This window comes from Mugil cephalus, chromosome 18, assembly GCF_022458985.1.
Source record: "Mugil cephalus isolate CIBA_MC_2020 chromosome 18, CIBA_Mcephalus_1.1, whole genome shotgun sequence".
NCBI classification, from domain to species: Eukaryota; Metazoa; Chordata; class Actinopteri; order Mugiliformes; family Mugilidae; genus Mugil; species Mugil cephalus.
The window spans coordinates 9,206,256-9,230,617 of NC_061787.1; the positions used below are offsets into that span (position 1 = coordinate 9,206,256).

General features: G+C 41.1%; 2 protein-coding genes across 3 annotated transcripts; both read right to left on the reverse strand.

Moving 5' to 3' along the window:
* Window positions 1-1,801: 1,801 nt before the first annotated feature.
* On the reverse strand, window positions 1,802-11,368 carry LOC124996037 (zinc transporter ZIP12-like). 2 transcript variants are annotated; one of them, XM_047568850.1, is made up of 13 exons: window positions 11,106-11,368; window positions 9,610-9,907; window positions 8,801-9,130; window positions 8,515-8,722; window positions 7,433-7,596; window positions 7,144-7,315; window positions 6,668-6,840; window positions 6,424-6,579; window positions 6,190-6,270; window positions 4,928-5,000; window positions 4,667-4,825; window positions 4,361-4,548; window positions 1,802-2,342 (listed from the first exon to the last, which is right to left on the reverse strand). In XM_047568850.1, the coding sequence occupies exons 2-13, from the start codon at window positions 9,853-9,855 to the stop codon at window positions 2,214-2,216; spliced, it is 2,079 nt and encodes a 692-aa protein (XP_047424806.1). In that variant the 5' UTR covers window positions 9,856-9,907; window positions 11,106-11,368; the 3' UTR covers window positions 1,802-2,213. The 2 variants fall into 2 exon arrangements, with proteins under 2 accessions (XP_047424806.1, XP_047424807.1); XM_047568851.1 differs by having other exon boundaries at window positions 9,610-11,368.
* A 1,128-nt stretch (window positions 11,369-12,496) lies between these two features.
* On the reverse strand, window positions 12,497-24,348 carry mrc1a (mannose receptor, C type 1a). Its single transcript, XM_047568741.1, has 30 exons — window positions 24,162-24,348; window positions 23,672-24,073; window positions 22,613-22,786; window positions 22,150-22,305; window positions 21,956-22,069; window positions 21,721-21,861; window positions 21,444-21,623; window positions 20,139-20,296; window positions 19,942-20,058; window positions 19,732-19,847; window positions 19,420-19,568; window positions 18,934-19,133; window positions 18,698-18,813; window positions 18,538-18,619; window positions 18,300-18,444; window positions 18,151-18,189; window positions 17,778-17,941; window positions 17,616-17,680; window positions 17,421-17,521; window positions 17,202-17,341; window positions 16,881-16,989; window positions 16,599-16,768; window positions 15,937-16,042; window positions 15,188-15,420; window positions 14,921-15,086; window positions 14,682-14,834; window positions 14,473-14,589; window positions 13,312-13,470; window positions 13,199-13,231; window positions 12,497-13,109 (listed from the first exon to the last, which is right to left on the reverse strand). The coding sequence occupies exons 1-30, from the start codon at window positions 24,229-24,231 to the stop codon at window positions 12,877-12,879; spliced, it is 4,308 nt and encodes a 1,435-aa protein (XP_047424697.1). The 5' UTR covers window positions 24,232-24,348; the 3' UTR covers window positions 12,497-12,876.
* Window positions 24,349-24,362: the final 14 nt, after the last annotated feature.

Genomic DNA, 24,362 nt, shown 5'->3' on the forward strand with positions numbered 1-24,362 from the left:
GTCAACAAAATGCACTTATTTTCCTTAAAATATTTCAGGTTATTCATAATGTGTTTCTTAATATAATAGTTCATTATATAAACATTATCATAATGTACCTACACGTCTTTGTACTAAAACAAAGGGGAAAGTTGTTGTATATTTATATTAGGTTATATTAGGTTATTGCAGCACTGGACAAGCCTTCTTGAGATCAAATGGGTCATATTTGTCCCTTGAACTAAAGTAGTACAAGTAGGAGGAGCTCCAATGAAGAAATTGTGATAAAAGTGACCAAAAAAAAGTGTTTGTCTGCTGTATTTTTGTACTCAAGTATTATCATAAAAAAGCGCCTTCTAATACTTTCTTATACTGTTGGTTCCTGGCACATTTATTCCTCGTGAAATTGCACAACCACAACATTGATCCGGTGTAACAACAATAACAGGTGCAAAGGATTATTTCCAGTCAGGTCTGTCGGAATCAAAGGGAAAACATTTTTATATTTCCTCTCTCTTTACTTTTGCCATTGTTTGCGTGCTCTGCTGCCCTGATGACCCTGCAGCTGAACTTTCCTTCACTTGCTGAGCAAGTGAGGATACTCCGTGTTCACACCGCCGTGGCCCAGATAAAAGCCCTTCCTTCCTCTATCCTGGCAGCAGTTGCCTTGAAAAGACGCACACAAGCCAAAAAATGCCTCTTTGGTTCTAAAGTGCAGATTTACACACAAAGCTTTCCTGGAAATACCAGAGGGGTTGGCATTTCTAAAATATCAGCAAAATTGCTCGAATAAGAGCAAATGCGCTGGGCTTCCTGCTATTGTTTGAACATTACCCGGGAAGTCGCAGCGAATGGTGTCAGCTCTTTCTGACATGATAGACAAATAATCTCAGGGCACTGTCAATAGAACTGACTTCGCAGCTAATAATGTGCAGATAATAAGCCTAGGATGGCAAATTAACATAATCACCATGCAAACTGTGCAACGAAACTAATCCCTAGCACAAATAACGCAAGTGTTTGACAGCTGTTTGCTCAGATTTTACAGAAACACGTTGATGCGGAAAGCACCAGAATTTAAAGCTGATTAAAAAAAGCCCACTCACTTTGTCAGTATCCAATTTAATGTGCAAATAAGTGGATTTGTTTCATTTATCTCATTTTGTTCATGTATCCGTTATGTTATTCCCTTCTTCCTCCACCTCCTTCTGCGGGCCAACTCAGACGGGTGAAGAGCGTGTGCGCTGTGTGGGTCGGATCGCTGCAGAGTTCCTGTCTTGCACCGCGTTAGTCATCCAGGTTGGTGGATGAAGAGTACAAGTATCTCAGGTGGGCGGCAGTGCCCTCGTACTGGATCACAGAGAGGCCTCAGAAACAAAGAACAATGCCTCTGAGGGGAGAAGCTGAAACAATCCTTCAAAAGTAACTGCACTTGAGAGCAGCTTATGCCAGGCAATCAGACTTTAGTCTTTTCTTTGTACCTAATATTAAATTTTCCCATTAAGCCATTTAATCAGGTTATTTTTTTTTTATAAGTAGCCCAGATGTAGGTCAGTTTTATGGCTTCGTCATTTCTCTAATAATTCCACATTTGTTTTTAAAGTTTCCTTGATGTAAAAAGGGATGTTGACTTTTAAAGGCTGGGAAAAACTAATTTAATATACATTAAGGGGGAAAATCCTGTGAAAATGTTTAAAGCTGTCACACAAAAATGTTCAGATACTGACAAAACTCGGAATGAACGAGATGATTTCCAAAAAAGTATTTTTCCATCAAGTGACAAATAATGACAAATAATACATATAAGGAGACGTATAGGAAGCAGAATTATAATACGTTATATTTTCTATTGAAAAATAATCAAATCATTTGATTGTCTCAGGCAATGACTGTTTGACACCAGATATGCACAATCTCTCCTGCTGCCACCAAATAAGGTAAAAGGGTCAAATTAGACACTCATTGTACTTGACATACAAAAATAAATCATCGAGTATAAAAAAAAGAGAGAGGCTTCGTACCGCTATACATCCATAACACATATTTCTGATCCAGTGCTAAGACTACAACTTGAAAACAATCACTCGCTGTTAAAATATACTACACAAACTAACACTGGCAAATGTCACGAGCATGAGAGGACTATGAAAAAGGCAATGAACATTTCAAAACAACACTAGAACTAGTCAATGTTTGCTTCGGCTCAGCCCGGTGTGATGAGACGTACGCCGCATTTAGAATTTGAGTTCATGTTCAAAGAGTGCGAGCAACAAAAGGCAAGCCCAACCCATCAGGAGGCCGAGGTTCTGGAGGAGAAACATGAGACACGGCCTGTCTGTCTTCACTCGACTCATCTCTGGAAGCTGATGAAAGAGAAATGAGTAAACAGAAACATTCAGAGGCCTGATAGAAACATGGTGTAATCTGTCGTACTGACAGGAAATCCCACGAGAAAACCACAATCAGTCATGTATTAGTCCATATCAGTACTTTAGGACTTTCTCACCCTCTCTGTGTTAGCCACAAGCTGGCCAGAAAATTCTTAAACCAGAAAACGTTACTGAAGCCATGCTACCTGCTCTTACGCTAATGTTCTGATGTACAGCAGACAGGGCGAATGTTCACCACCACCGTTTGCCAATTAGCCCAGAAAAAAGCGTGGGAATAAACCAAAAGTACAGAGAAGTTTTTTTTTTTGTTTGTTTTGTTTTGATGGTCATTCATACGTTTCACCATCAAGACAAAAAAAATGTAAAAACAGAGAAAAAATCTGGATCATCAAAGTCAGTTAGCATCATCCTCTTGGGAGCATGAAAATCTACATTTATAAACTGAACTACAAATACAGTATAAACTTTCCACAGTTGTTGAAATGTTTTATTGCCGCTGCTATCCTTCTTACAGCGCATGCAGGGCTAAAAATGGCATATTGACATTGGCCTCAATATACTGTTGAATGACCCTTGAACAGAGTGTACCACATGCTGACCACATTGACAAGAGTTTACAAAATGGAATTTATTTTCTCAGTGGCAGCAAAACACAAAACATGAGGCTCCTGCAAGTTAAAATGGGCCAAAAACACAGTTTTATGGCTGACTTACTTTAAAAAGACTCACTACACAGACTGAAAACAGTTGCTAGCGTAGCAACATCAAGGCTAAAACCAGCCAATGAGGAAACTAACGAGGAAACAAATAAATGTGGATGAGTACAAGAAGAGTTGGGTTAAGGTTCTGTCTATAAATTCGCATTTTCATGTTCTGCTTGTTTCACTTGGAAACATTTCAGGTAGGAAATATATATAGAGAGTATGCACGTGACGTCACAGCCAGTGACATCTCCATGGTTACGGCCACTGAGTGGGAAAAAGTGACAGTTGAACATGGAGATTATTATTAGCATTAGCTTGAATCATAGACCTTAATACGTATCTCCGACTGCCAAAGAAAGGAGAAGTGAATGGATCGCTGCACTACGAAGAAACAACTGGAATCCAGACACCGAAACCTGGTGTTGTGGTTCACATTTAGTGTCAGGTAATATTAATTTATGCTATATTTTTTGATGAAGTCATGCCTTAAGTTGCTTCTTAACTTGCGTTCTGGAGGACTGTTAGATAAGTTTCTCAATGTTGTTGTTTTGCCGTAGTTACAACAGACAGTGAACTATTTAAGTTCCAACAATAAATAAAAATAAAATAATAAACGGAATATTTGCGATCACTACTCGTCATCCCTTGGTCCAGTCTTGAATGGCTAACGTTACTTCTCTCTCGCTCTTAGCGTTAGCATCTTTTATTTGGTTACATTTATCATAATGAAATGACCTAAAACTAACTTAAACTGAGGCTAATCCACTTTTGAAAATCCATACCATTTCGTTTGGATCGTTGTCGAGTTCAATTATCCTTAATTTGATCTGATAATCCACATTTTTCCCGGTCTCGGTGTATTTTACTGTGTTTTTGCCACTCAGGGGGGCGTGGCCACAGGCAGCAGTGACGCCTATTCATGGGTTTCAACGACACCATCTTTAGGAGCGTCAGATACCGGAAGTACGCTGTCAATGTGCCGTCTATCTGCTGTGCGGTCGGCTGCCATAGAGCTAAGGCTAAAAATACAGGACTTACGTTTTACAATATCCCCCAAAACAATGAAAGAAGACAGAGGTGGGTCGCTGCTATTAAAAGGGATCACTGGACTCCCACAGAACACTCCAGACTCTGTGCTGAACACAGTCTGAGACGTCCACTAGAGACCAGCTGAAGCTGGCAACTGTAATTTCTGGCAAATGTTAATTATTTGTATTTATTGGAGACAGATTTTGGTGTCAATATGAAATAGATATTTGTTATTTATGTGTAAGGAGGCTGCCTTACCATTTCCACCAGTGACAAGTATAGAAAAATCCCAGCAATGACTGAGAAGATCCACTGCTGCACTTCTGTTTCTGAGGAAACAAAGAGTCCGATGTAGAGCCCCATAAAGGCCGTCAGAGCGCTGAGAAAGTTCATCAGCACAGCAGTCTTCACTGAGAGGCCAGAGCTGAGCAACACTGCAAAGTCACCTTGGAGACAAAAAAGCAGAGAAGATAAGTTGGTGTTTGGTCCATAAAGCACAGTGATTTCTGGCCTCAGCCAACAAACAGCTAAAGTGTTCCAAATGTAAGCACAATGGCCGCTCACCCATCTCATGCGGGATCTCGTGGCACAGGATGGCTACAGTGGTTGCCATGCCAGTCTCTGCTGAAGAAGAGAAAGCCGCCCCAACAACCAGGCCATCGGCAAAGTTATGAAGACTGTCTCCCACAATTACCATCACAGCCAGCAGAGGAACCCCTTGTCCTGGGAACACAAAGAGGGTCTGTGTCGTTGAAGCTCATCCTCAGACTGTGGCAAACACTCTGTGGTGCCTGGCGACTAATTACAAAGTGCAGCTTAGCTTACTCTGATGTGAAGGGCTCCTAGTGATTACATGTTCAGGAGATATTTCTGTACACTCCAAGTCATCAACTGGTCCCTGCAGGATAGAGACAATAATTACAGCTCAGATTCTTAAATGTTTCTTCTTAATCACTGTTTGACATTAAATGAAGGGGGGTTGAATGAGACAGGATGAGTCTAAACCAGAAATGTGATCTGTCCAAAATGTTCTAGTCCTGAATTATGCATTCAACTGTATCTACACACTTCGGCAAGAGCATGAAGTGCTTTCTGAATGGTTCTGTACTTGTCCTTCTCCTACATCCTACATTCTCTGTGCCTTTACTTCCTCCCACACAACTCCTCATTCCTGTTATATAACAACTGGAAGGATTTAAATGAATTTCCATCAATATTTTGCAAGGATTCATTATGTGTGCTGAAAGGTTTTTGACTGACAAGCAGGGATCCAAATTGTGCCGTCCAGTGCTGTCACGTGTAAATTACTCCTTTTGTGATGCTCATTGGCATGACCCCAAGTGCTTCTTGGTTTTAGTATATTTATTCCTGCAATTCCAGCTGGACAAGATTGAGTTGAACAAAGAACTAGGTAATAGTTGAATAAATGCAAATACCAATTGTATTTTCAGAACTGGTGTCTGCAGAGATTTTTATTCATCACGTTTTGTTTTTGTTTGGGGTTTTTGGTGCATATACCAGCCACTTACAATACAACACAACTTTCAAAGTGGTTGACAAAAGGTTCACCCTCTTCACATGTAGAGTTTGGAGTTTCTGGCCAAATAACGGGTCATTTGATTACACTAATTGTGTAAATGATGGACGCCACCCAGGGTAATCGGTAAAACAACTTCTAATTGCAAGTGCATATGACGTTTGTTAGTTTTACCACCCTCAAATGATCCTGATGAGAAGCAAGAGTCCCCACCAGTCACTTAGAGCTGAAGAAGCTACTTGTTCGCTTGCCTCAATTTAAGCTTTTGTTTTTTTAATTAAGGGTTAATCTCAATAAAAACTGTCCACCCTCATATGGTCAAGGGTGTTGACACCATGAACATGTATTGTGAATGAAGAGATGAACTGACATCCTGTGACTGTGTTTTGACATTTTGCTGTTCAATTTCCATGAACAGCCTGGCCATGGTCCCTATGGCGCATCTATCACTAAGTAAATAATCAGGACGTTGACAGGAATCGGGTCTTTCTGCCAAGAATACTTTCACAAAAACAGATAACAATCCAGTGTGGGTTGTGATGAGACTCACCAGCTGTATAGTGGAGATGGACTTGCCCCTCTGTGACTGACCACTGCAGTTCAGCTGTAAGGGAAGGTCAGTGGAGTGACCCTGCAGACAAAAGAAAGTCATGAGACCACTGTTGCACAACTGTGTAAAGTCATGACGGACATGTTTGTTTTTGCAGATCGCTGACACACTCTAATTTGACTAGATAAAGAAATTCAGCAACAAATTTCGTGTGAAAGCAAAAGGAGCTCTTACATGGCCATGTGAAGGAACTAAAAAGGAGAATATTCTTTCAATTAGAAAAAAGCCGTAAATCCCAGCGATAATGCCCAGACTCTTCCACAGATATTCTTTGTCTTCAATATAGTGCTCGTCATTGTGACTGTGGGTGTCGTCATGGAGGCCGAGAACCTGCAGAAAAGAAAAGACAGTAATTATTTCACACTGAAGACGCGTTTGGTTGATTGGCGTGCATTTAGCACAGTGGCCTCGTCCATACCTGTGGTATGAGGTGCAGGAGAGCATCTCCTGAGAGTGTTCCTACTGCCAGGCCCACAAACAGCTGTAGGATGAGTGAGAAGGTCTCCTGGCAGGAGTTGAAGAAGATCAGGCAGATACCAAACATGGAGCCCACCGTGATGAGTAGGACTGCAGCTGTGCTGTAGCCATATTCTGCAGGGAGGAAAATATTTCAAACTTTCAGTGAAGGTCAAAAAGAATTTTAAAAAAGAAAATAAAAATATATAGTACAATAAATAGAATAAATACAAATCTAGCAAAGCAGTTATTTAAAGGGGGACAGAGAGGTTACTTATCCGACCCCCTAGTTAAGATTTTTATTGCAAATATTTAAACAAAAGCACACCAAAATTAATCAGTGACAGTGAATGTAAGGTTAATGAAATGTTTTATTGAAATTACTGCATATCAATGAGGGTGTGTTGTGGAGAGGAACAATGAGATGAAATGCCTTACTCTCGAGAGGAGTGGGCAGAGATCCTCTTGTTTTTGGCTCTGCAGGCTCGCAGGCATTGCCTAGCAACTGCTGAATGATTGCGGGACAAATTTGTCTGAAGTGCTCCTTGGAAATTGGCAAATGAGGACCCAGAGCAAAAATATCCACCAACTGATTGGCTGAAAAACATGCCTGATTGGATTCGAGGGAAAAGACAAATTTGGAGATGAGTAGGAGGCCTCACAAAAAGTATTTTCACTCGATAATATTTTTCATCTCTGTCAAATATGCTCTATTTACCAACCTCACCTGTGACCAGTCTCTGCTTAATCCCTCAGTTCCATGGTTGCAGCCATCCAGCGAATGCACGGCCACCTTCTTGGAGTTTCCCGTGATGCTCCGCCTCTTCCTGTTGTGAGAGTGCATCGCCGCTTGCTGCCCTACTCCCAGCTGATGAAGCAACGCCTCCAAGTCTAATCAGAGAATTGCATCAGGGCATCAGGTCAGATTGATCCAAGTTCATCAGTGTCTCAATTCAGGATTCATTTATTCATGGCATTGAGGACTAAGCAGAAAAAATGGGTCAGTTCAATATTTAAGGATTATATTTCATAAACTATAATCAGGATAAAACAAAGCTGTTACTTAAACCTGCAGAGAATTATTAGCAGCTCTTCTTTCCTTTACACGTTTCAAATCTTCCTTTAGCTCTTCAATTTTTCATAGTGTTGAACCTGGCAGCTGTTTTATAGACACAGTTAGCAACTAGCTACTCAGCATTTTAGCTACTGGCTAGCGGCCAAAGATCCAGATATTTGTCTCTGGAATTGCTTGCTAACCCTGACCCTAGACCCAAGATAGAGCTCAAAATGATGTTAGACATGAACCAGCCACCAAGACCAGACCAGGCACCCCCACCCCATAGCAATGACACTCCTTGATAGCAGCAGTCATCCCCAGAAGGATGCAGCCTGACACAGACACAAAAACGCTTTAGGAACAACTGAAAAAAATATGAAAAACAACACAAGGTGTTGACCTGGCCTCCAAATTCAGTACATCCCAAACTGACCAAGTATCTGTAGGATGATCCAAAGAGGCCCTTCCCCTCAAAACATAGGATCCAAAGGCCCCACTAATAACACTGTTCCCAGACACCACAGGACCACAGGCCCATGTCCATTCTCTGATAAGTCACAACTGCTTTTGGAGGCACACAATATTACCTACACAATATTAGGAAGGTGGTGATAATGTTATGCCTGATGTGTGTGTGTGTTCAACTACACACTGTTGTAAATCCATATTTGTTGTATCCAAATCCCTGGAAACGCAAGAAACTGGGTACAGGTTGAAATCACATACATACATATCACATGTTGTAAACTCACCTATAATCTGCAGATCACTTGTCCGATTAAGAGATTGAAAAATAAAGTCTGTAAAGAAGGCCGGGGACGGGAGGTTCCTCCCTCTGAAACAGTGATCCTGCAGGATGTGGCTGATGATGGCTGCAGCCACTCTAGGCACAGAAGACGCCTCTGCACCTGGATCTCCCTTGATGTCAGCATCTTCTAGGAGACGAGTGGCATCTATGTACTGTGAATCAAATATACATGCATTGGTCCATTAGCACCAGATAGATCTGTCAGATACCAAAGCAAAGCCAACACTTACTTGTAAATCAGAATAGGTATCTTGATTGGTGGGGTCGTAGTGCTGGTTGATGAGCTGCAGTATACTTTCAGTTTCACTGAATGACAGGTAGCTATTGTCCTCAGCTGGATGTAGATTGGTGAGGGCCAGTACATAGAACTGAAAGTTCCCAGATGAGGAGGAGGACAAGGAGGAAGTGGAGGAACGGGAAGCGGCATTTGAAACACACAGATCTTGCAAGTTAATTATGTAGTACAGCAGAACAGTCGAGACCCGCTGGTAGTCCTCCTCTGAGAGGTAAGCCTTCCCATCATCCTCTAGCACAGAGTGGGCTACATCTGGTGTCAGGCACTGTAGCAGGAAAAAGAAAGAATGACTTATAAAAAAGTTTACAATTACCAGGTAATAAGATAGACCCGCACACAAACTGTAGAAGGTTATAAAAGTCTATAAAGCCTGCTTCTTTAAGGTAAGAGACTAATTAAGTGAACAGACAGGAAATCTAAAAAGTTGTCTATGTTCATTTATTTGTGTATATCTTTTGTCAAGTCTTAACATACACAAACTCCCATTGTCGGTCCACCTGCACAAACATGTGTAGTACCTCTAAACCCTCTCTATGCAGTTTATTGTGTCAAATGGAGGGATGTCTAAAGCCACTCGGCATGAATGCCCCATAGAGGTCAAGGACTTAAGCCTCAACATTCATGTTCGCATTCCAACCATAACAAGCATGTTTCCTGGACTGTGAGATGTACCCATAAGAATTACTTCCATGCTGCATATCACAGTTGTTGCTCAGTTTATGATTCCCACATTGAGACAAATACCTTCTCACACATGTCCTGAGAGGAGCCGGTCTGCTCGGCACAGTTTACCGCTCGCAGCAGCGTGGCGATCAGGACACTCGTCCTGTTCTTCTGGAGCCGAGGCTCATCGTGCTTCCCCAGGGGCAGATCCAAGACTTTGAGAACCTCGGGCAGGAACCCTTGATTCTGCCCTTTCACCTCCAGCACCGTCCACAGCAAACAGAGATGCAGCAGCAGCAAACATAAAGCACTGCTCCTGAAGTGCATGTTCTTTCCAGTGCTGTCCAACACCCTCAAGCTCCCAAGACTGGCTTAGGGACTGAGACAACAGTGAGGCGATAGACAGAAAAACATAGACAAGAAAACTGAGAGAATCAAGGTGAACGCTGACGACCGGGAAAGCACCGTAAAAAGAAGACGTGTTCTTGCTAAGGGAGCCGATAATAATAGGCACGACTGGTCTGATGGAGGACAGGAGGGCTCGGTGGGCACCTTTTAGCTGAACCAGCCCTTACAGTGCTGAATGGTCAAGCCAAAGCCTGGGCCCCTCAGTCCACAACAAAAGGATTAGTGCAGGCAAGTGAGAGAGAGCACAGGGGCAGGGAGAAGGGGGCATGAAGGGGGAGACTGCAGAGAAAATAATTAGTATTGAGCAAAATTAGGGAGAGCCTATGAGTAAACTCCTGAGACCCTATTTGGAATGTATCTTTAATTTCTTTAAGATAAGATTAAGATCTTTAGGTATTTGGGATTAGTAGGATCTAAGATGTATAAAAAATAAGCATCATCGTTGAAATTGAAGTAGGTTTTGAAAAAAATTAGGTGAGCACAAGCATTATTTCACTGTACAAGTCACCAATATGTGCCAAACTATAAAACTGTTTCTTTTAATGCAAAAGCAGAATTTGAATTGGCGAAATCCCAATGTCCTCAAACGAGTACTTGTGCATTTGTTAGATTTTCCTGTCATCTCAAACTAGAAACGTTAATAAGCATAAATAAACAAGTGTCTTCGCTACCAGCACATGGCAAAAGTGTCTCCTTATGAATACAAGCAGAATAAGAAGCTGCAACAAACCTAAAGCGTAATGTCCCCATATGAGGACGCCAAGTCTCAGGAGGTTAATGTGAAGCAATGCAAACATCTGCAACAAAGTGGGTCTAAAGTGGGACGATTAACGCCTCTTTAGTTTCAGTGAGTTAATAGCAGCTTTTATAATAATCTGCACATTTACCAGTTTCCTCATGCGCTTGTGGTGAGTGCATATGTTGACTAAAAAGCGCCTCCGTGGCATAAAGCATCAGCGCTCTCAAATCTAAGGCTTTCTCATCGTGCATGATCTCTGAGTCATCAAGGATCAAACATTCGGAGCAAAACATTGCCAAGCTTCCCAGGCATCCTCCCACACTGGACACCCCGCAGGTCGCATCAATCCAGCAACAAGAGGGCAGAATTACTGAAACATTCACAGCACTACAGTAACACCTGAGATAGAGGAGATTCAAAAAAAGCTTACCGTATGAACCAGGCCTACCGTTCTCCCCCTCAGCCCCTCGCAGCGGCTGTGTCTAGCTTTGTTTTCTCTCCTCGGATACAGGTTTTCCTCGGAGCATAAACAGAGGATCGAGTGCTTGTTTGGGGAGAATTCTCTGGCATCGGTGCTGTTAGTGAAAACCTCTCCCCAGAAATAAGAGTTGAGTAAGCTCCTGAGGATTAGCTGCGACAGCCTTAGAGGACTGCGGTTGCCATGGAGAGCGCTGCCTCATTTTCAAGAATGGGCTGACGGGGGTGGCCAGCCTCTGGTAGAAGTGACTGAATAGCTGGCGGGGTACTGCAAAAAAAATAAATAAATGAAAAACACTTGCAGATTTACACCAGATGCAGACTTCTTTGTTGGAGTTCGATCTGATTGCATTTCCTTTTACTTTATTCAAAACCAGAACTGTCATGTTAAAGACATGACAGTCTTTTATCCAGATTTTAAATTTCCATGTGGATACATCTTTGAAATGTTCAAAACTCCAGCAACAAGTGTAATGACGTTGATGTTCCTGTCTGTCACATTCTGATTTTGTCACTGGACGACCTGTCACATTGTGTCACTGTAGAAGCTCCAGGGCTGCGAGCAGCTCAGAAACAGAGCAAAGTTTTGGTCTACTCTCATAAGAGGCCGATTTCAGAAGGGCAAAGATTTTTGTCCACGTTTTCAATCAAACAAATCAAATGTGTTGTTACTCGATCTTTAGTGGAAGCGCACAGGTGAATTAAATTAGAATTATTAGCACCACCAGCAGGAAAAATGTTTAATGGTCCAAACTGTTGCATCGACTTCGAACGTATTTTGGTGCCAATTTCAATATGTCAGCATGCTAACATAGTAGTCCAGGAGGTCCATAGTGGTCCAGATTTTCTTTGTCGCCACTCTCCTACTCTCACTGGACAGCAGCATTGTTTTGATAGTCCCACTACTTCCTGAACCCCTCCTCCCCCCTCTTTTTTTTTTCCATTAGCCATTTGGCAACACGTGTTTGCAGTTGGGTCAGTTCACACAACCTGATTGCATCCAGACTCGTCTCCAAACATTCAAACATGTTTAAATGACTGCAACTGAGGTCGGATCTGGTGTGCTCCGCTCACACACTTGCAGATTCGCGATCTTTACACACACCGACACACTTTTGTGCCAACTACCTATGGAGACCGTCTACTGCAGACTGGTGCAGACGGTGCCCATCTAGGAACTGTGGGTAAAACCTGGCAAAAAATCTTGCAGTGTGTCCTCGGCTTTAACAGCTCATGTGATCCATTATGACCCAAGCCCTCCTCTGTTTGTCTGTATTATATAATTCACAGTTTTCTTAAAACTAAAATTGTCATGTTTTTTGTCAATGAAAAAAGGACAATTTGTTTCCAGTTGTATCTTCATTTATTGGGCATTTATTTACAAAATCATCAGCCTGAAACAAGGTGACGGACAGTCCAAGTAAAAAAAAAAAAAAAAACAACTTTCTGATATTTAACAAATAAGTGTTCTTGGTTATGATGTTTCATAAAAGATTAAAAAAATAATCTGTAAACATTTCACAAATCGAATCATGATGATTGTTCATTAATATTCTCTCTTATTCACTTGTTCTAGTGCTTGCATGAATTATTATATAATAATTATGATAGTCAATGTTTTTGATAAAGTTCTGAAACTGAAAAACAAAAACTCTCCAAAAGAAAGTCTGCGATCAAGCTCTCTGATGGTGTGCTTTTCATAGATCCACTCGTCGCACGTCCTTCTACGCTTGCTCGTTCTGCTCTATGTTGGCCACTAGGCCCTTGGTGTCTACTGGGGCTCGGATTGGATTGTTGAAGTATAACTTGTTGTCGAAGGTGCTTTCTCCCAGGACAGGGGTGGGTATCTTTTTACGGAAGACGAAGAAGGCGCCGAGTCCAACTATGGCAATTACAATCAGTACTATAGACACGGGGATGCCAGCAGAGCCATGTGCAGCTTCCGTCACGACTTGGGCTAAGGAGACAAACATACAGAAGTATTTACAATGATATAACTGAACATTTATAAGCTGTGTATTGTGTAGAAAAAGTCCATTAACTCACCAGCAGATGGAAGCTTCTCTGTAGGAGGAATAACTGAAAAAGAAAAAAAAAAAGATGATCATCAATCATCAATGGGTCAATATTAAATACATTTTTCAGCTGGTTAAATTTACCTTTTGGTGTTTTGCAGATGTAAGACTTATATCTGGTGCAGCTGCCTGAACTCCACAGTCCACTCTCAGAGTTGACATCCACACATGTGTATGACTTTGGCATACCCGATTTCCAGTTGGTATAGTCCATAACGCTGTTGTCGATCCACATCCACTCACCTAAAAGAGAGTTGACTTACTGACCAAGCTAGCACATTCACGGTGCAAACCTCAGCTTCTGTACTCTTGTTTTTTAATTATTATTAATTCTGCATAAAAGTTTTTCTCACAACTAGATTATGAATGTTTATTATTATTAAGTGCAGACTCTCAAGTCTTTAAGGCACGTGTTATTAAATGATGAACATTGTGAAGATTCAGTCATGGTAGGATCCAAAAACTGAAGCTAAATCAAAGGCAACTGGACTGGAAAATAAGTTCATAGACTGGTAGAAAAGCATACCAAGAACACCCCTGGAACACACCAAGAACAGTCCCTTTGAAGTTTTGGAGCAAATTTTTTTTTTTTTTTTTTTTTTCCTGCTTCTAACATTTCTACTTCAAGACAAAGACATATCAAGACCAAATATTCATTTGCTGTCATATATATAACAATTGCACTGGCAGGTGGTATTGTAACCTGATTAATAGCTTTTTCACTTAACCAATGATTATGGACATAATCTGATGGCTCATTTTTGGAACATTTTGTTGATTTTTCTATCATTTTGAATCTACAAATACAAGGTGTGCTTATACTCGGTTTTACTTTTTAATTGTGTACAATATGAACTATGTCCTAAACTGTATAGAACATTTACTTGCAGACAATATAAAGTACAAGGGAGCAGATTTTTAAAGCCGTTTTACTATCACAGCTGTCCTCACTTTCCATTTCTATATTTCACTGTGGGAAAATACTGTACATCAACTGTACGCTCAAAATTGAAAGTCCTTCCAAATTCATATACAGATTTGAACACTTTTGTCTTTTCGTATCCAGGTTGTTCAGCCCACGTAAACTCCGCTCATAAGATGTGTTGATATTTATTTCTTTGTTGGAAAAACAGCATACTGTCAACCACTTGTACTAACTTTATTAACAACGCTTTAGTCCACATACATTTATGTGATCAACAGTCTGCAGAATATTTTAATTGAATTAAACTCCTGTACACTCACCATCATGGGTCTTATACAAGCCAATCCAGAAGTCTTTTGCACCATCCTGCAGAAGCTCGAGGTTCTGTTGTATGAACCGACCCTCAACAGGGTCCTGAATACTCGCTAGAGAAGCACCTGGCAAGCATAGCCATAATGATATAATGTTACTATTTATACACACAGACATAGTACATTGACATTCATTAGTGCAACTGTTCAGAACGTACCCATTTTCATACATTCAACTGAGGCATGGGCCCAGTTGTCCTGCATTGAGCTGAGGAAGGAATAACAATGGCCTCTGAAAGGAATCCAGGTTCTTAGCCTTTTTGATTCTGGACAGTTGCCAGGATGCTGTGGAGGCTCAGTGGGAGCTATGTCTGAAAAAGAGGCAGGATACTGAGTCACATTCTTGTTGGCAAACATCCTTCTCTTGTGTTTGAATTGATGAGAGAGACTGTCTGACCTGATGACCTTTTGCAAATGGAATAATAGGTATTGGTACATGGCGCAGTCTTCCACGTTTTATCCACATCTATATACACACAGCCATAGTTGTTTTTAGGCTCATTTTTACCCCATTTGGTAAATGACAGAAGCCAGTTATCAACCCACTTGTAGCGACCATCTGTCTGTGAAAGACATGAAAGTGATGAAGGTTTCTGCAGAGCTAGAGGACGGGGTCTCCATTTGAAATGCTCTTTTAAACACAGATAAAAGGTAGACACTTTACCACATTGCTGTTGAGGCCAATCCACACTGGCTCATTGTGCTTGGAAATCTGCAGCATGATGTATGCCTGGGTTATAGTGTTCAGGATACTGGCCAGATCGGCATCATCTGCTTGGCACTGCCGCCGAGCCTCATCCCATTTCATCTTCTGGGCCACCAGTTTGTAGGAGTCATTGCCGAGCTTGTGGAAGACTTTTGGTGACACGGTGGTGGGTTGGACTACAATCTGTGAGTCTGGACAAACAAGAACATTATTTGGCAACTGCAATTTCACAACATTTGATATTCAATTTGCAATTGGCCTTATGATTAGTCTGCTCGTCACCAATCAGAAGGACCATACCCTTTGCCAATGGTACTGTTGCTAGATTAGTTGAACTACAGCACAAAACACTACATTCAAATTTGTAATAGAGATTCTTCAAAAATGTGAAAATGTGCAGTCAACATGTGTGGCTGCATGGAGGAAATCATCATACATAAAAACAACAGATAAAAGACTAGTAATTTTTCCAATATCAAACAATAACATCTAACAATAGCTTTCTTGCATCCCTGTTAATTCTAGACGCTATTATTACTGGTTTTCAATGTTTTTCTATGGGAACGGACTCTGTCATGGCTCTTTTATGTCCAATCTAGCAACAGTAGCATAATACGTTGGCACCTGATAAAGGGTAGGAGTGGTGGCAAGCAGACCGGGGTCAATTCTGTCAGCATGCTTCATAATCACATTGTGGGCTTGCTCACCAACGTTTCTTTTACAGATGAAGCCATATTTCGTCTGACAGTCTTCCACCTTCCAGTATCCTGAGGTTTTGGCAACGCTGCCAGATATGATCACACAGTCAAAAACCTATCAGAAAGAAAAATAAAAAACTATGTTAATTTCCTGTGAGTTGTAACAACTTCCTCAAAGTTGTGTTATTTACTAATGTGTTCCAAATATTGTGTAGCATCAAAAACTAATCATAGCAAAAGAAAATGGTACATGTGTAAAAAAGGTGGATTTTAAATGTCACTGTTCTATAGATTCTTATCTGCACAAAAATGTACTTACTAATAACAGTAAATGTTATTCTCCATGTGGCTGTTTTATTTTTATTATTATTTTATTGTTTTTTGTAGTAAAATCTGATTTTGTTCTTTCAATATTACCCTTTTTCATATTTCCTCTGTCATTAGATGATAAGAGGAAGTTGGTCCGGGGTAGAGTTTCTAGCTACATACATGCATGTAAATAAACTTTTCATAATGATCTATAATATTAGATATCTTAAGGTGGCCTAAACAGTGCTTATTAGTAGAGATGATTGGGTATCTAGGGTCTGTTCCTCACTCCAAGCCATTTGCTTGCATATTATCTGCGTTAGTGATAGACACGTGGACATAAATAGCTCTGGATAAATAACCTCTTCAATAAAATAGCGTCCATCAGGCAACGACATTGGGTGCCCTTTGGCCCAGTTGGTGTATGTAATGGCTTTGCCGTCTGTCCACACAAAGTGCATCTCCCAGTTGACATCATTCATGCCAATCCACAAATCTTCTTTGTGGTACAGCATCTGGGTTGTTATGAATGCTAGAAAGGAAGAACAAGAAAGAAAGAAGAAATTCTCACACTGCATTTACATGTGATATGTGAGGTTTTCAGACAAACACAAAAGAAAGTGGCTCAGGCCATTAGCATTCACCTTGCTCTCTGTCGTTGGTGATGGAGACTAGATTTCCTCCTTGGTTTATGCAGTATGATCTAGCGTCATGCCAGTTCATTTTGTCACTCCCAGAGACAAATTTATAGCACTGTGTAAATAAGAAGAATTTACGTAACAAATGCAAAGTCAATAACCAGAATCTCTTCAGTTTGGGTCATATTATGAGAATACATTTTACTGAATCAGATAAACGCTACACAGACAAAAGTTTGGACACACCTTTTCATTCAAATCACTGAGAAGATGTGGTTGGTAGTGTACATAGAGCAATCTTTAAAGCACACAGTCATACATAATTACCTTTCCATGGAAAGATACCCACTCTGGTGCACATCCTCCTTTAGGAACCGTTGTCGGGGCCATTGTTGCATTGATGAAGTTACTGCTTCTTTTGCAGATAGAGGGTAGCTCCATGCCACAGTTAATGTCATTCCAGTATCCTTAATATGCATAATTGTTAAATAATAGTTAATATTCATCAAACCAACCCACCATGGAGTGTCACCACATTACACTCACCCATGCTCTTGTACATAGTCACACAGTTTTCATCATTGTTTGCAAAGTTGGGCTCATTGTGTTCCCACGCAGTGTAAGTTATGGGGCTGCCATCCACCCAACTGGGAAAAGTAGAGAAGAAACAAATCACATCACAACTCATAAGTTCATAGACAGATCTCCTGGTGTTTTGCCTTAATATTGTGTTCAATTTACCTAAATGATTTGTCCAAATTCACTGTCAAGCCAATGTAGTACTGTCCTTCTGAGCCTTTCAATGTCTGGGTGAACATAAAGATAATAAAGAATTTGCATATATTGACATACATTTAAAAAAAAAAAAAAAAAGTTTGTTTGGCAATAAAATCTCTTTCTTGCCTGTTTCCAAAGGAACTTCCTCTCGCTCTCCCCAGTGATGACGGCAAGTTCACCAAAGTTTTTTTTGCAGTAGTCTCTGGCAGCTTCCATAGCCAAGTTATTATTGTTGACGAAATACTGTGTGTCATTGTATATGATCCATCCATCATCTGTGGTGTTGTATACTTAGAAGAGAAGAAAACAATTTTCAAGAAGCTTTAGCAATGGTAACATAGCAGCTCCTGTACTTGCTCGCAATGACAATGCCAGCTAGCAAATGGAAACAATCTTAAATCATTGTCTAAGAATAACAACCTTCTATGAACAAAGTGTTAATTAAAATAAAGAAGTATAGGAGATACAGTGGGGGACAGACCATGACCAAAAAACATACCTTCTTCAACTATGGCCGGCTCTGGTTTCGGAGTCACACCTGAAAATATAAGAACCACGAGAATCTTAAATCTAAACAGCAGGGAACAGCCTTGATTCAACCTCACTACTCTGGGCTAATGGCTCAAATATGACACCAGTCAGTGTTACCTTTGCGTATCTGGCAAATCCAGTTGTTATAGGCCTCACAGTGCCGGTCATTCCAGCGCCTCCGATAGTTAACAGTGACTTCTGCGCAGTGTTCGTTGTCGTTGTGGTTGTTTGGTTCCCCGTAGCCCCAGTTCTCATAGGCAAACTAAACAACAGTTTTTTGGGAACACACATTATTAGGCCAAGATAAAAATGGTCAAAATAAACCTTTGTGATATTCGAGTGAAGTGCTACGTACGGGCGACCCATCACTCCAGGCATAACCTTCGTTGGCACCCTGGAGGGTGAGGCCTATCCACATGGCGCTGGAGGTATACACCCTTTATGAAGACAACCACTGATTACTTGAATGTTCATTCACCTAATATACGTTCTGACATAAACAAGCTGTAACATACTCTAAATTGTCCAGGTCATCTCCACTGTGTATGCTTATCAAGTCTCCACCGATAGCCTGGCAGAACTCACGCGATTCTTGCCAAGTCTTTTTAACCGAGTCCTTTTTGCTGTAAACCTTTGAAAAGAGTCAGAAAGAAAAGTATGTTTAGTTTTTTTTTTTTTTTTGTCCTATATTTTGCCAGTGATATCCTTGTCCAGCACAAATTTCAAACTTGAATTCAACCCGTTCTCCTACTTTGTAGCACATGTTCCTTTTGGGAATCGGGGTCCACCCGCTCGCACAGGTCAGGGCCGGGGTGCTGGGAGGGACTGTTGTCATTTGCACTCCCTCTGCCTTCTTCTTGCAGATATACTTCTCCTTATTGCTGCAGGTGACAACATCCCACAATCCAGCAAAAGTCCCAGTTGTCATGGCAACGCACCCTTGTTTTCTATCTTTTATTTCACACACGAACAGAGAGAGCAAGAACATAAATGAGCGGGGCTGAATGGCATAACGATATGTTGATATACAATTTATTCATAGCCAGCGGATATGTGAGGCTCTATTACAGAGACAAGGCTAAATGCTAACAGCTGCTTGCTAACAATAGTCATGCTATCGCTGATCAGTCAATATGTTAGACCTCAGGATGACTAGCAACCAATGTGGGGGAAGCTAATTCCAGAGACACATTTTATGTTAAAAGCCATTCGGCTAAAAAGTGTAAGAATGCTCTACCTGGCATGCCCACGTTGAAATGAGTGAAGGTGACCTTTCTTCTACTCGTCCACTTGAAATTGCTTTTGTCTTCTGTGTTGGACAAACCCGTCCAGAAATATTTCTCGGGTCTCAAACCCACCAAACTGACCAGGAAAGCATTCTCATATCTGCATGAAATATAAAATGAAGGATTACTCTCTAATAAAGCTCAAAATATTTGCATAATATATATAAACTGAAGATCTGAAGATAGTCATTGTAAAACTGTGATAAATTGTTAATGATGTTTTGGGGGAAAATTATTCCTGCAATATAAATATGTAAATATACCTATCACTGACATCCACCAGGTTACCACCAGCCTCTGAGCATGTCCGCTTTGCCTCATCAAACGTTTTAGCCTCAGCTCCAACGTTATAACAGTATGAGCCGAATCTTATGGATCCCTAAAAAAACAAAAAACAAATATACTGTGATATCTGACAGAGTTTTTTTTCTGTTATAATTACACACATATTTAAAGGAAAGGACATCACTCACAAGCTTGCATCCTGGGTTGGTTTCCTCATGGGTGCCTTCAGCTAGCTTAGTGGAGGCTTTCTTTTTACATATATATCCTAATGGCTTCTCACACATGTGATCCGCCCACCTCCCATTCTGCACGAGGGATACACAATTAGCAGAAGTAAAATCACCACAGAAAATGTGTTTCTGTTTTGGCATTTGGCCGGTTTTACCTTTCCTCGGATGAGGACACAGTCTTCCTGGAAGTTACTTGCATGTGAGGGCTCATCACTTTGCCACTGAGTGAAGGTGACGTGGGAGTGATCAGACCATTCAAACAGCATCTGGTTCCTCTGGTCATTCAAGCCGATCCAGAGCACATCCGTCGGTACTGATGGTTGAAACACACAATCAGTTGGATATATTTTGATCTCCTCTAAGAATAGTCTTCAAAGTGACTGCAGTCCACATTTTTTTAAATGTTAAATTGGCCAGCAGTTAAAGTGACAGCCTGTGATGATGACAGATGGATTTGGCTCGTAAACTCTATAAAAAAATAATAAAGAGGCCTTGAGTAAAGATAAACCTATAACAAAACCTATAGATTGTCTCCTATTTCTCACATGAGATGGTGGTGACCGAAAAAACCCAAAAACAAGACAAAAAGAGCGTAAACATGCTACATGTTGATCAGATGGCCAGACACACAATGGCGCTAACATCAGTTTGTGATGGTTACATGAACGTCAAGTTACTGTTTGATTTAAGGTTGAAAGCTTGTTTCCACTGCCCCCTAATGCCTAAAGACATGTAGGCAGGGCTTCTGGTAAATATATATAGTTACTCACGCTTGTGCCAAGAGTTTGAGAGCAGCTGAATAACACTCTCATGTCTGTACTGTAAATATAGCACTACAGTCAGTTAGCTTAGCACAAATACTGGACTGCCTCCAGATATATTCCAGCATGCAGTTTTATGAATTATAGAGATACTGTGTTACAGTTGGACTCTGTGGTCTGCTTACTTCAAGACTTTGTGCTAAGCTAATTAGCTGCTGCTTCGTGTTATGTTTACTGTACGGACATGGCATCTATGTCCAGGTTTTCATTCATTCTTTTTTTTCTCTGAAATGAAATTTGATAGGATTGTGTTTATATGGAATGTGTTGTGAATTTCCAATCTATACACTTCTCTGCTGTCAAGCATGCAGGTGATTGGTGTCAAACGCAGACCAGGTGTGCACACCAGGTGAGCACGTTTGTTAAGACGTGACGAAGGCCCTGTGTCGAAAAGTTGACCGAAATAAATCCCTTGTTTTTACTTGGAGCTGCGTGTGCAGCGTTTCCTCTTTTTCAAGTTTTACATTTGATCGTCAGCACCTCAACAAGACGACCTGCAGTGTGCATTACACTTTTTTTTCCAGGTTTTCATCTAAGCTGTATCTGTTGTTTCAACATACTTACTGTTCGCTTATTAAATGCGTTAAGTGCTAAATATTGTTGTTTCTGAATCGGCAGTGATCAAAATTATACACTTACAGTATCCGGATTGGGATAAGATGAAGCTCTGCTCCTCTATGTTGTGTATGCTGGCTAAATCCCCTCCCTCTTTACGGCACGCAGCCAAAGCGTCCTTCCACATCTTTTTATTCCGGTCCAAGTAGTAACAGTTTCCTGCATAGGGAACCCAGTGGCTGGGGCAGAAGCTTGGCCCGGTGACTGTGGACAGAGAAAAGAAGAGCTGAAACATATTCATTTGAAGGTGTGCGCCATGAATAATAAACCACATGCGAGTCATTTCAAATGACGCTCTTACTCTGTGGCGCGGGAAGGCTGGTAGAGTTTCCTTTACGACAAATGTAGCCAAGCTTCTTGCTGCAGGCGCTAGTCTCCCATTTTGAGGCTTTTGCAGCATTAAGCGTGGCACAGCTGAGGCCGGGCTCTGATGAGGGGTGACCTGTGGGAAACATTAATCATTTTATAATGAGAATATTGAGTCGAGTTGTTGTAAAAAAAATAAATAAATCTCACAGTAGCATGTCTTTACCCACCTGGGGCCCAGTTTAAATATCTGAACGGGTTGCCATTACTCCACTGCCATCCACTTTCAAACTCCAAGCTGTTCAGCCCAATCCACAGAGATGTTCCCAAATGATTTGTCAACCCTGTGTCAATGCATGCAATAAAAAGCAGTTTATTTTAAATAATATAATACTGAGTAGCTGACATGAGTTCAACTTCTTACCTGAGATGTATGACTGCTCGTGTAGCTCTACAATGCTGAGGAGGTCGGCTCCCTGCTGCTGGCAGCTCTTCCTGGCCTGATGCCAGGTCAACACTGACTGTGCGTTCCTCTGATACTGAACCCCTGTTACTGGGTCAGTGTCCCAGCCGGGGGATGCTACAATATGGAGAAGACAGTACAAGTTTTTTTTAAAAGTATGTGGAAGGATTCACCGGAGGACGCCATATGTGTACGTGCATGTTAAAACAGGGTGTCGTCCTTAACACTGTTTCATAAAAACAATGGTAATGTGAGACGTCTGTTTTTTTTATTGTTCTTTTCCTTCCGTGTAGGAAAGGAGTATCATAAAAGAAAGGAAAGACAGACACGTGAAAGTGGCATACAAGGACGGCGCTGTGTTGACAACTCATGAGAGGAAGCGGTGGGCTTGCTCTTCTTGATGTTGTCTACAAATTCCACTTACCTGCGGTTGGACAAAATCCCCACTTCTTCTGTGTATCGTAATTTTTCTCTGTGGCACACCACAGTCGACCGTCTGGACGACCGTCCTTGGTGCATTCAGCATACCACTTCTCTTGGAACTTAAATGGGAACTGACAAGGGCTCCCGAAAGCATTGCCTCCCAGTGTGAAAATCTCTGCGGAAACACAGATTGTGGATTTAAAGATAATAAGTACAAACAGTACAAAAGTATGGGGACAAAGTAAGACCGTCATCGTTTAAAAGTTCTTGCAGCATTTTGTGATTCTTAATCACGAGATTTAATTTTCTTCTGCTGGATATAAGTGTCTCAACTTTTCAGAGATTTGCTTCCCTTCAAGGTCGTTTAGTTCTGCATGTGTCCAGTTCAGAGATAATCAGTACTTAGGAAATGTCCTCCACTAACAAACTTGGAAAACAATTTTTTAATGTGCAAAAATGTGCAAAACCTCATCAAAGTTTACTTTATTTAAAACGTAGCAAATTCTATCAATAGTAACAAGCTAAAACTTCACTAATTAGCAAATACTCGTTTGAGGACATATTCATTATTTGCAATTCTGTCTTTCTGCAGCCATGTTCAGTTTTTTATATTTTGTTACATATTGGTGACTTTATTATAATGTACAGTGAAATAAACCCCATGCCCACATACAAGGACATATTTTTTTTCCAAAAAGTACTTCCTGTTCAAAGATGATGCTTAGTTTCTATAGTTCATAGGTTCTGTTCATCCTAAATACCTTGGAGGAATTAAAAATGCATAGCAAACTAAAGCTCAGGTCTCAGGAGGTTAAATGAAATGTAAGCAGGTAAGTCCTGCACCTTTTTTTTTGGTTTGTTTTAAGGAACGTTTCAGGAATTTGGGTGCAATGATTGGAATTTGCATCATGTTTGTATCATATTCTCTTCAGCCACCGGAAACATAAATATACATTTATGCACAGGATTTCCGAACTTCCTAGAAAGCTGAAACCTACTCTGGTTAAATGCTATAAACACTATTATCTCTTTACTGATTGCAGAAATGGCCCATTCTTACCTTGGAACCCCTTTGAACAAAGATCAAGCCTTGTGCCAAATATCCTCCAGCGACTCCAGACCCCTGAGCCTTTGTAGATCATTACGTTCTTCTCATTGCGATTGCCCCAGTTTAAGTGCAGGCCCTGGTCTTTTAGGCCAAAGAGGGTGTCATTCTTGCACTCCCAATGCTGGAGGTCACTGTTCTCATCACATTCAAAGAGGATGACTTTCACCCAGTCTGATATCGCTGTGGCGCCCAGGCACAGCTTGAGGGACAGATTGAGGAGGCGCGACTTTGAGGCCCAACGAAACTGCTGTTCTTTGGCACGAGGATTGCACGGGGCGAGCGTTACTGAGGAGGCACTCTCCACCTTTATGCACTTGTTGTGGTCCTCGTTGAAAATACTGAAGCTGCTGCTGTCTGGAACAGAACAGAGAGTTTCAACAACACATCAGTTGTAGTTCATTGCAGTCAATAATATATCTTTTAAAGAGTCTGGGGTACGTACCTATATCAGCACCAGTGCAGAGGACTTGCAGGAGACAGAGGAGTGCCGCAAAATTTGAACAAGGTAACATTGTCCTCAGTGTGTGGTTTGCACTCAGTGGTGGATGATGCAGTAGGAGAGTTTTCCAGTCATGAGAGACAGGGGCTGATGTGTGCAGAGGTATGTGACATAGAGCAACACTGAGATAGAGACATGGGGCTT

What these genes read in the sequence shown, in the direction of transcription:
- mrc1a (XM_047568741.1), bottom strand. Translation starts at nt 24,231, where the DNA reads ATGTTACCTTGTTCAAATTTTGCGGCACTCCTCTGTCTCCTGCAAGTC. An exon ending in CAGCCTTCCCGCGCCACAGA is followed by an intron (nt 21,624 to 21,720) that starts GTAAGAGCGTCA and finishes CTCTGTCCACAG; the next exon opens with TCACCGGGCCAAGCTTCTGC. An exon ending in GGGTATCTTTCCATGGAAAG is followed by an intron (nt 16,990 to 17,201) that starts GTAATTATGTAT and finishes TTATTTACACAG; the next exon opens with TGCTATAAATTTGTCTCTGG.
- LOC124996037 (XM_047568850.1), bottom strand. Translation starts at nt 9,855, where the DNA reads ATGCACTTCAGGAGCAGTGCTTTATGTTTGCTGCTGCTGCATCTCTGT. An exon ending in CCATCTCCACTATACAGCTG is followed by an intron (nt 5,001 to 6,189) that starts GTGAGTCTCATC and finishes TCTATCCTGCAG; the next exon opens with GGACCAGTTGATGACTTGGA. An exon ending in ACTTGTCACTGGTGGAAATG is followed by an intron (nt 2,343 to 4,360) that starts GTAAGGCAGCCT and finishes CTCTTTCATCAG; the next exon opens with CTTCCAGAGATGAGTCGAGT.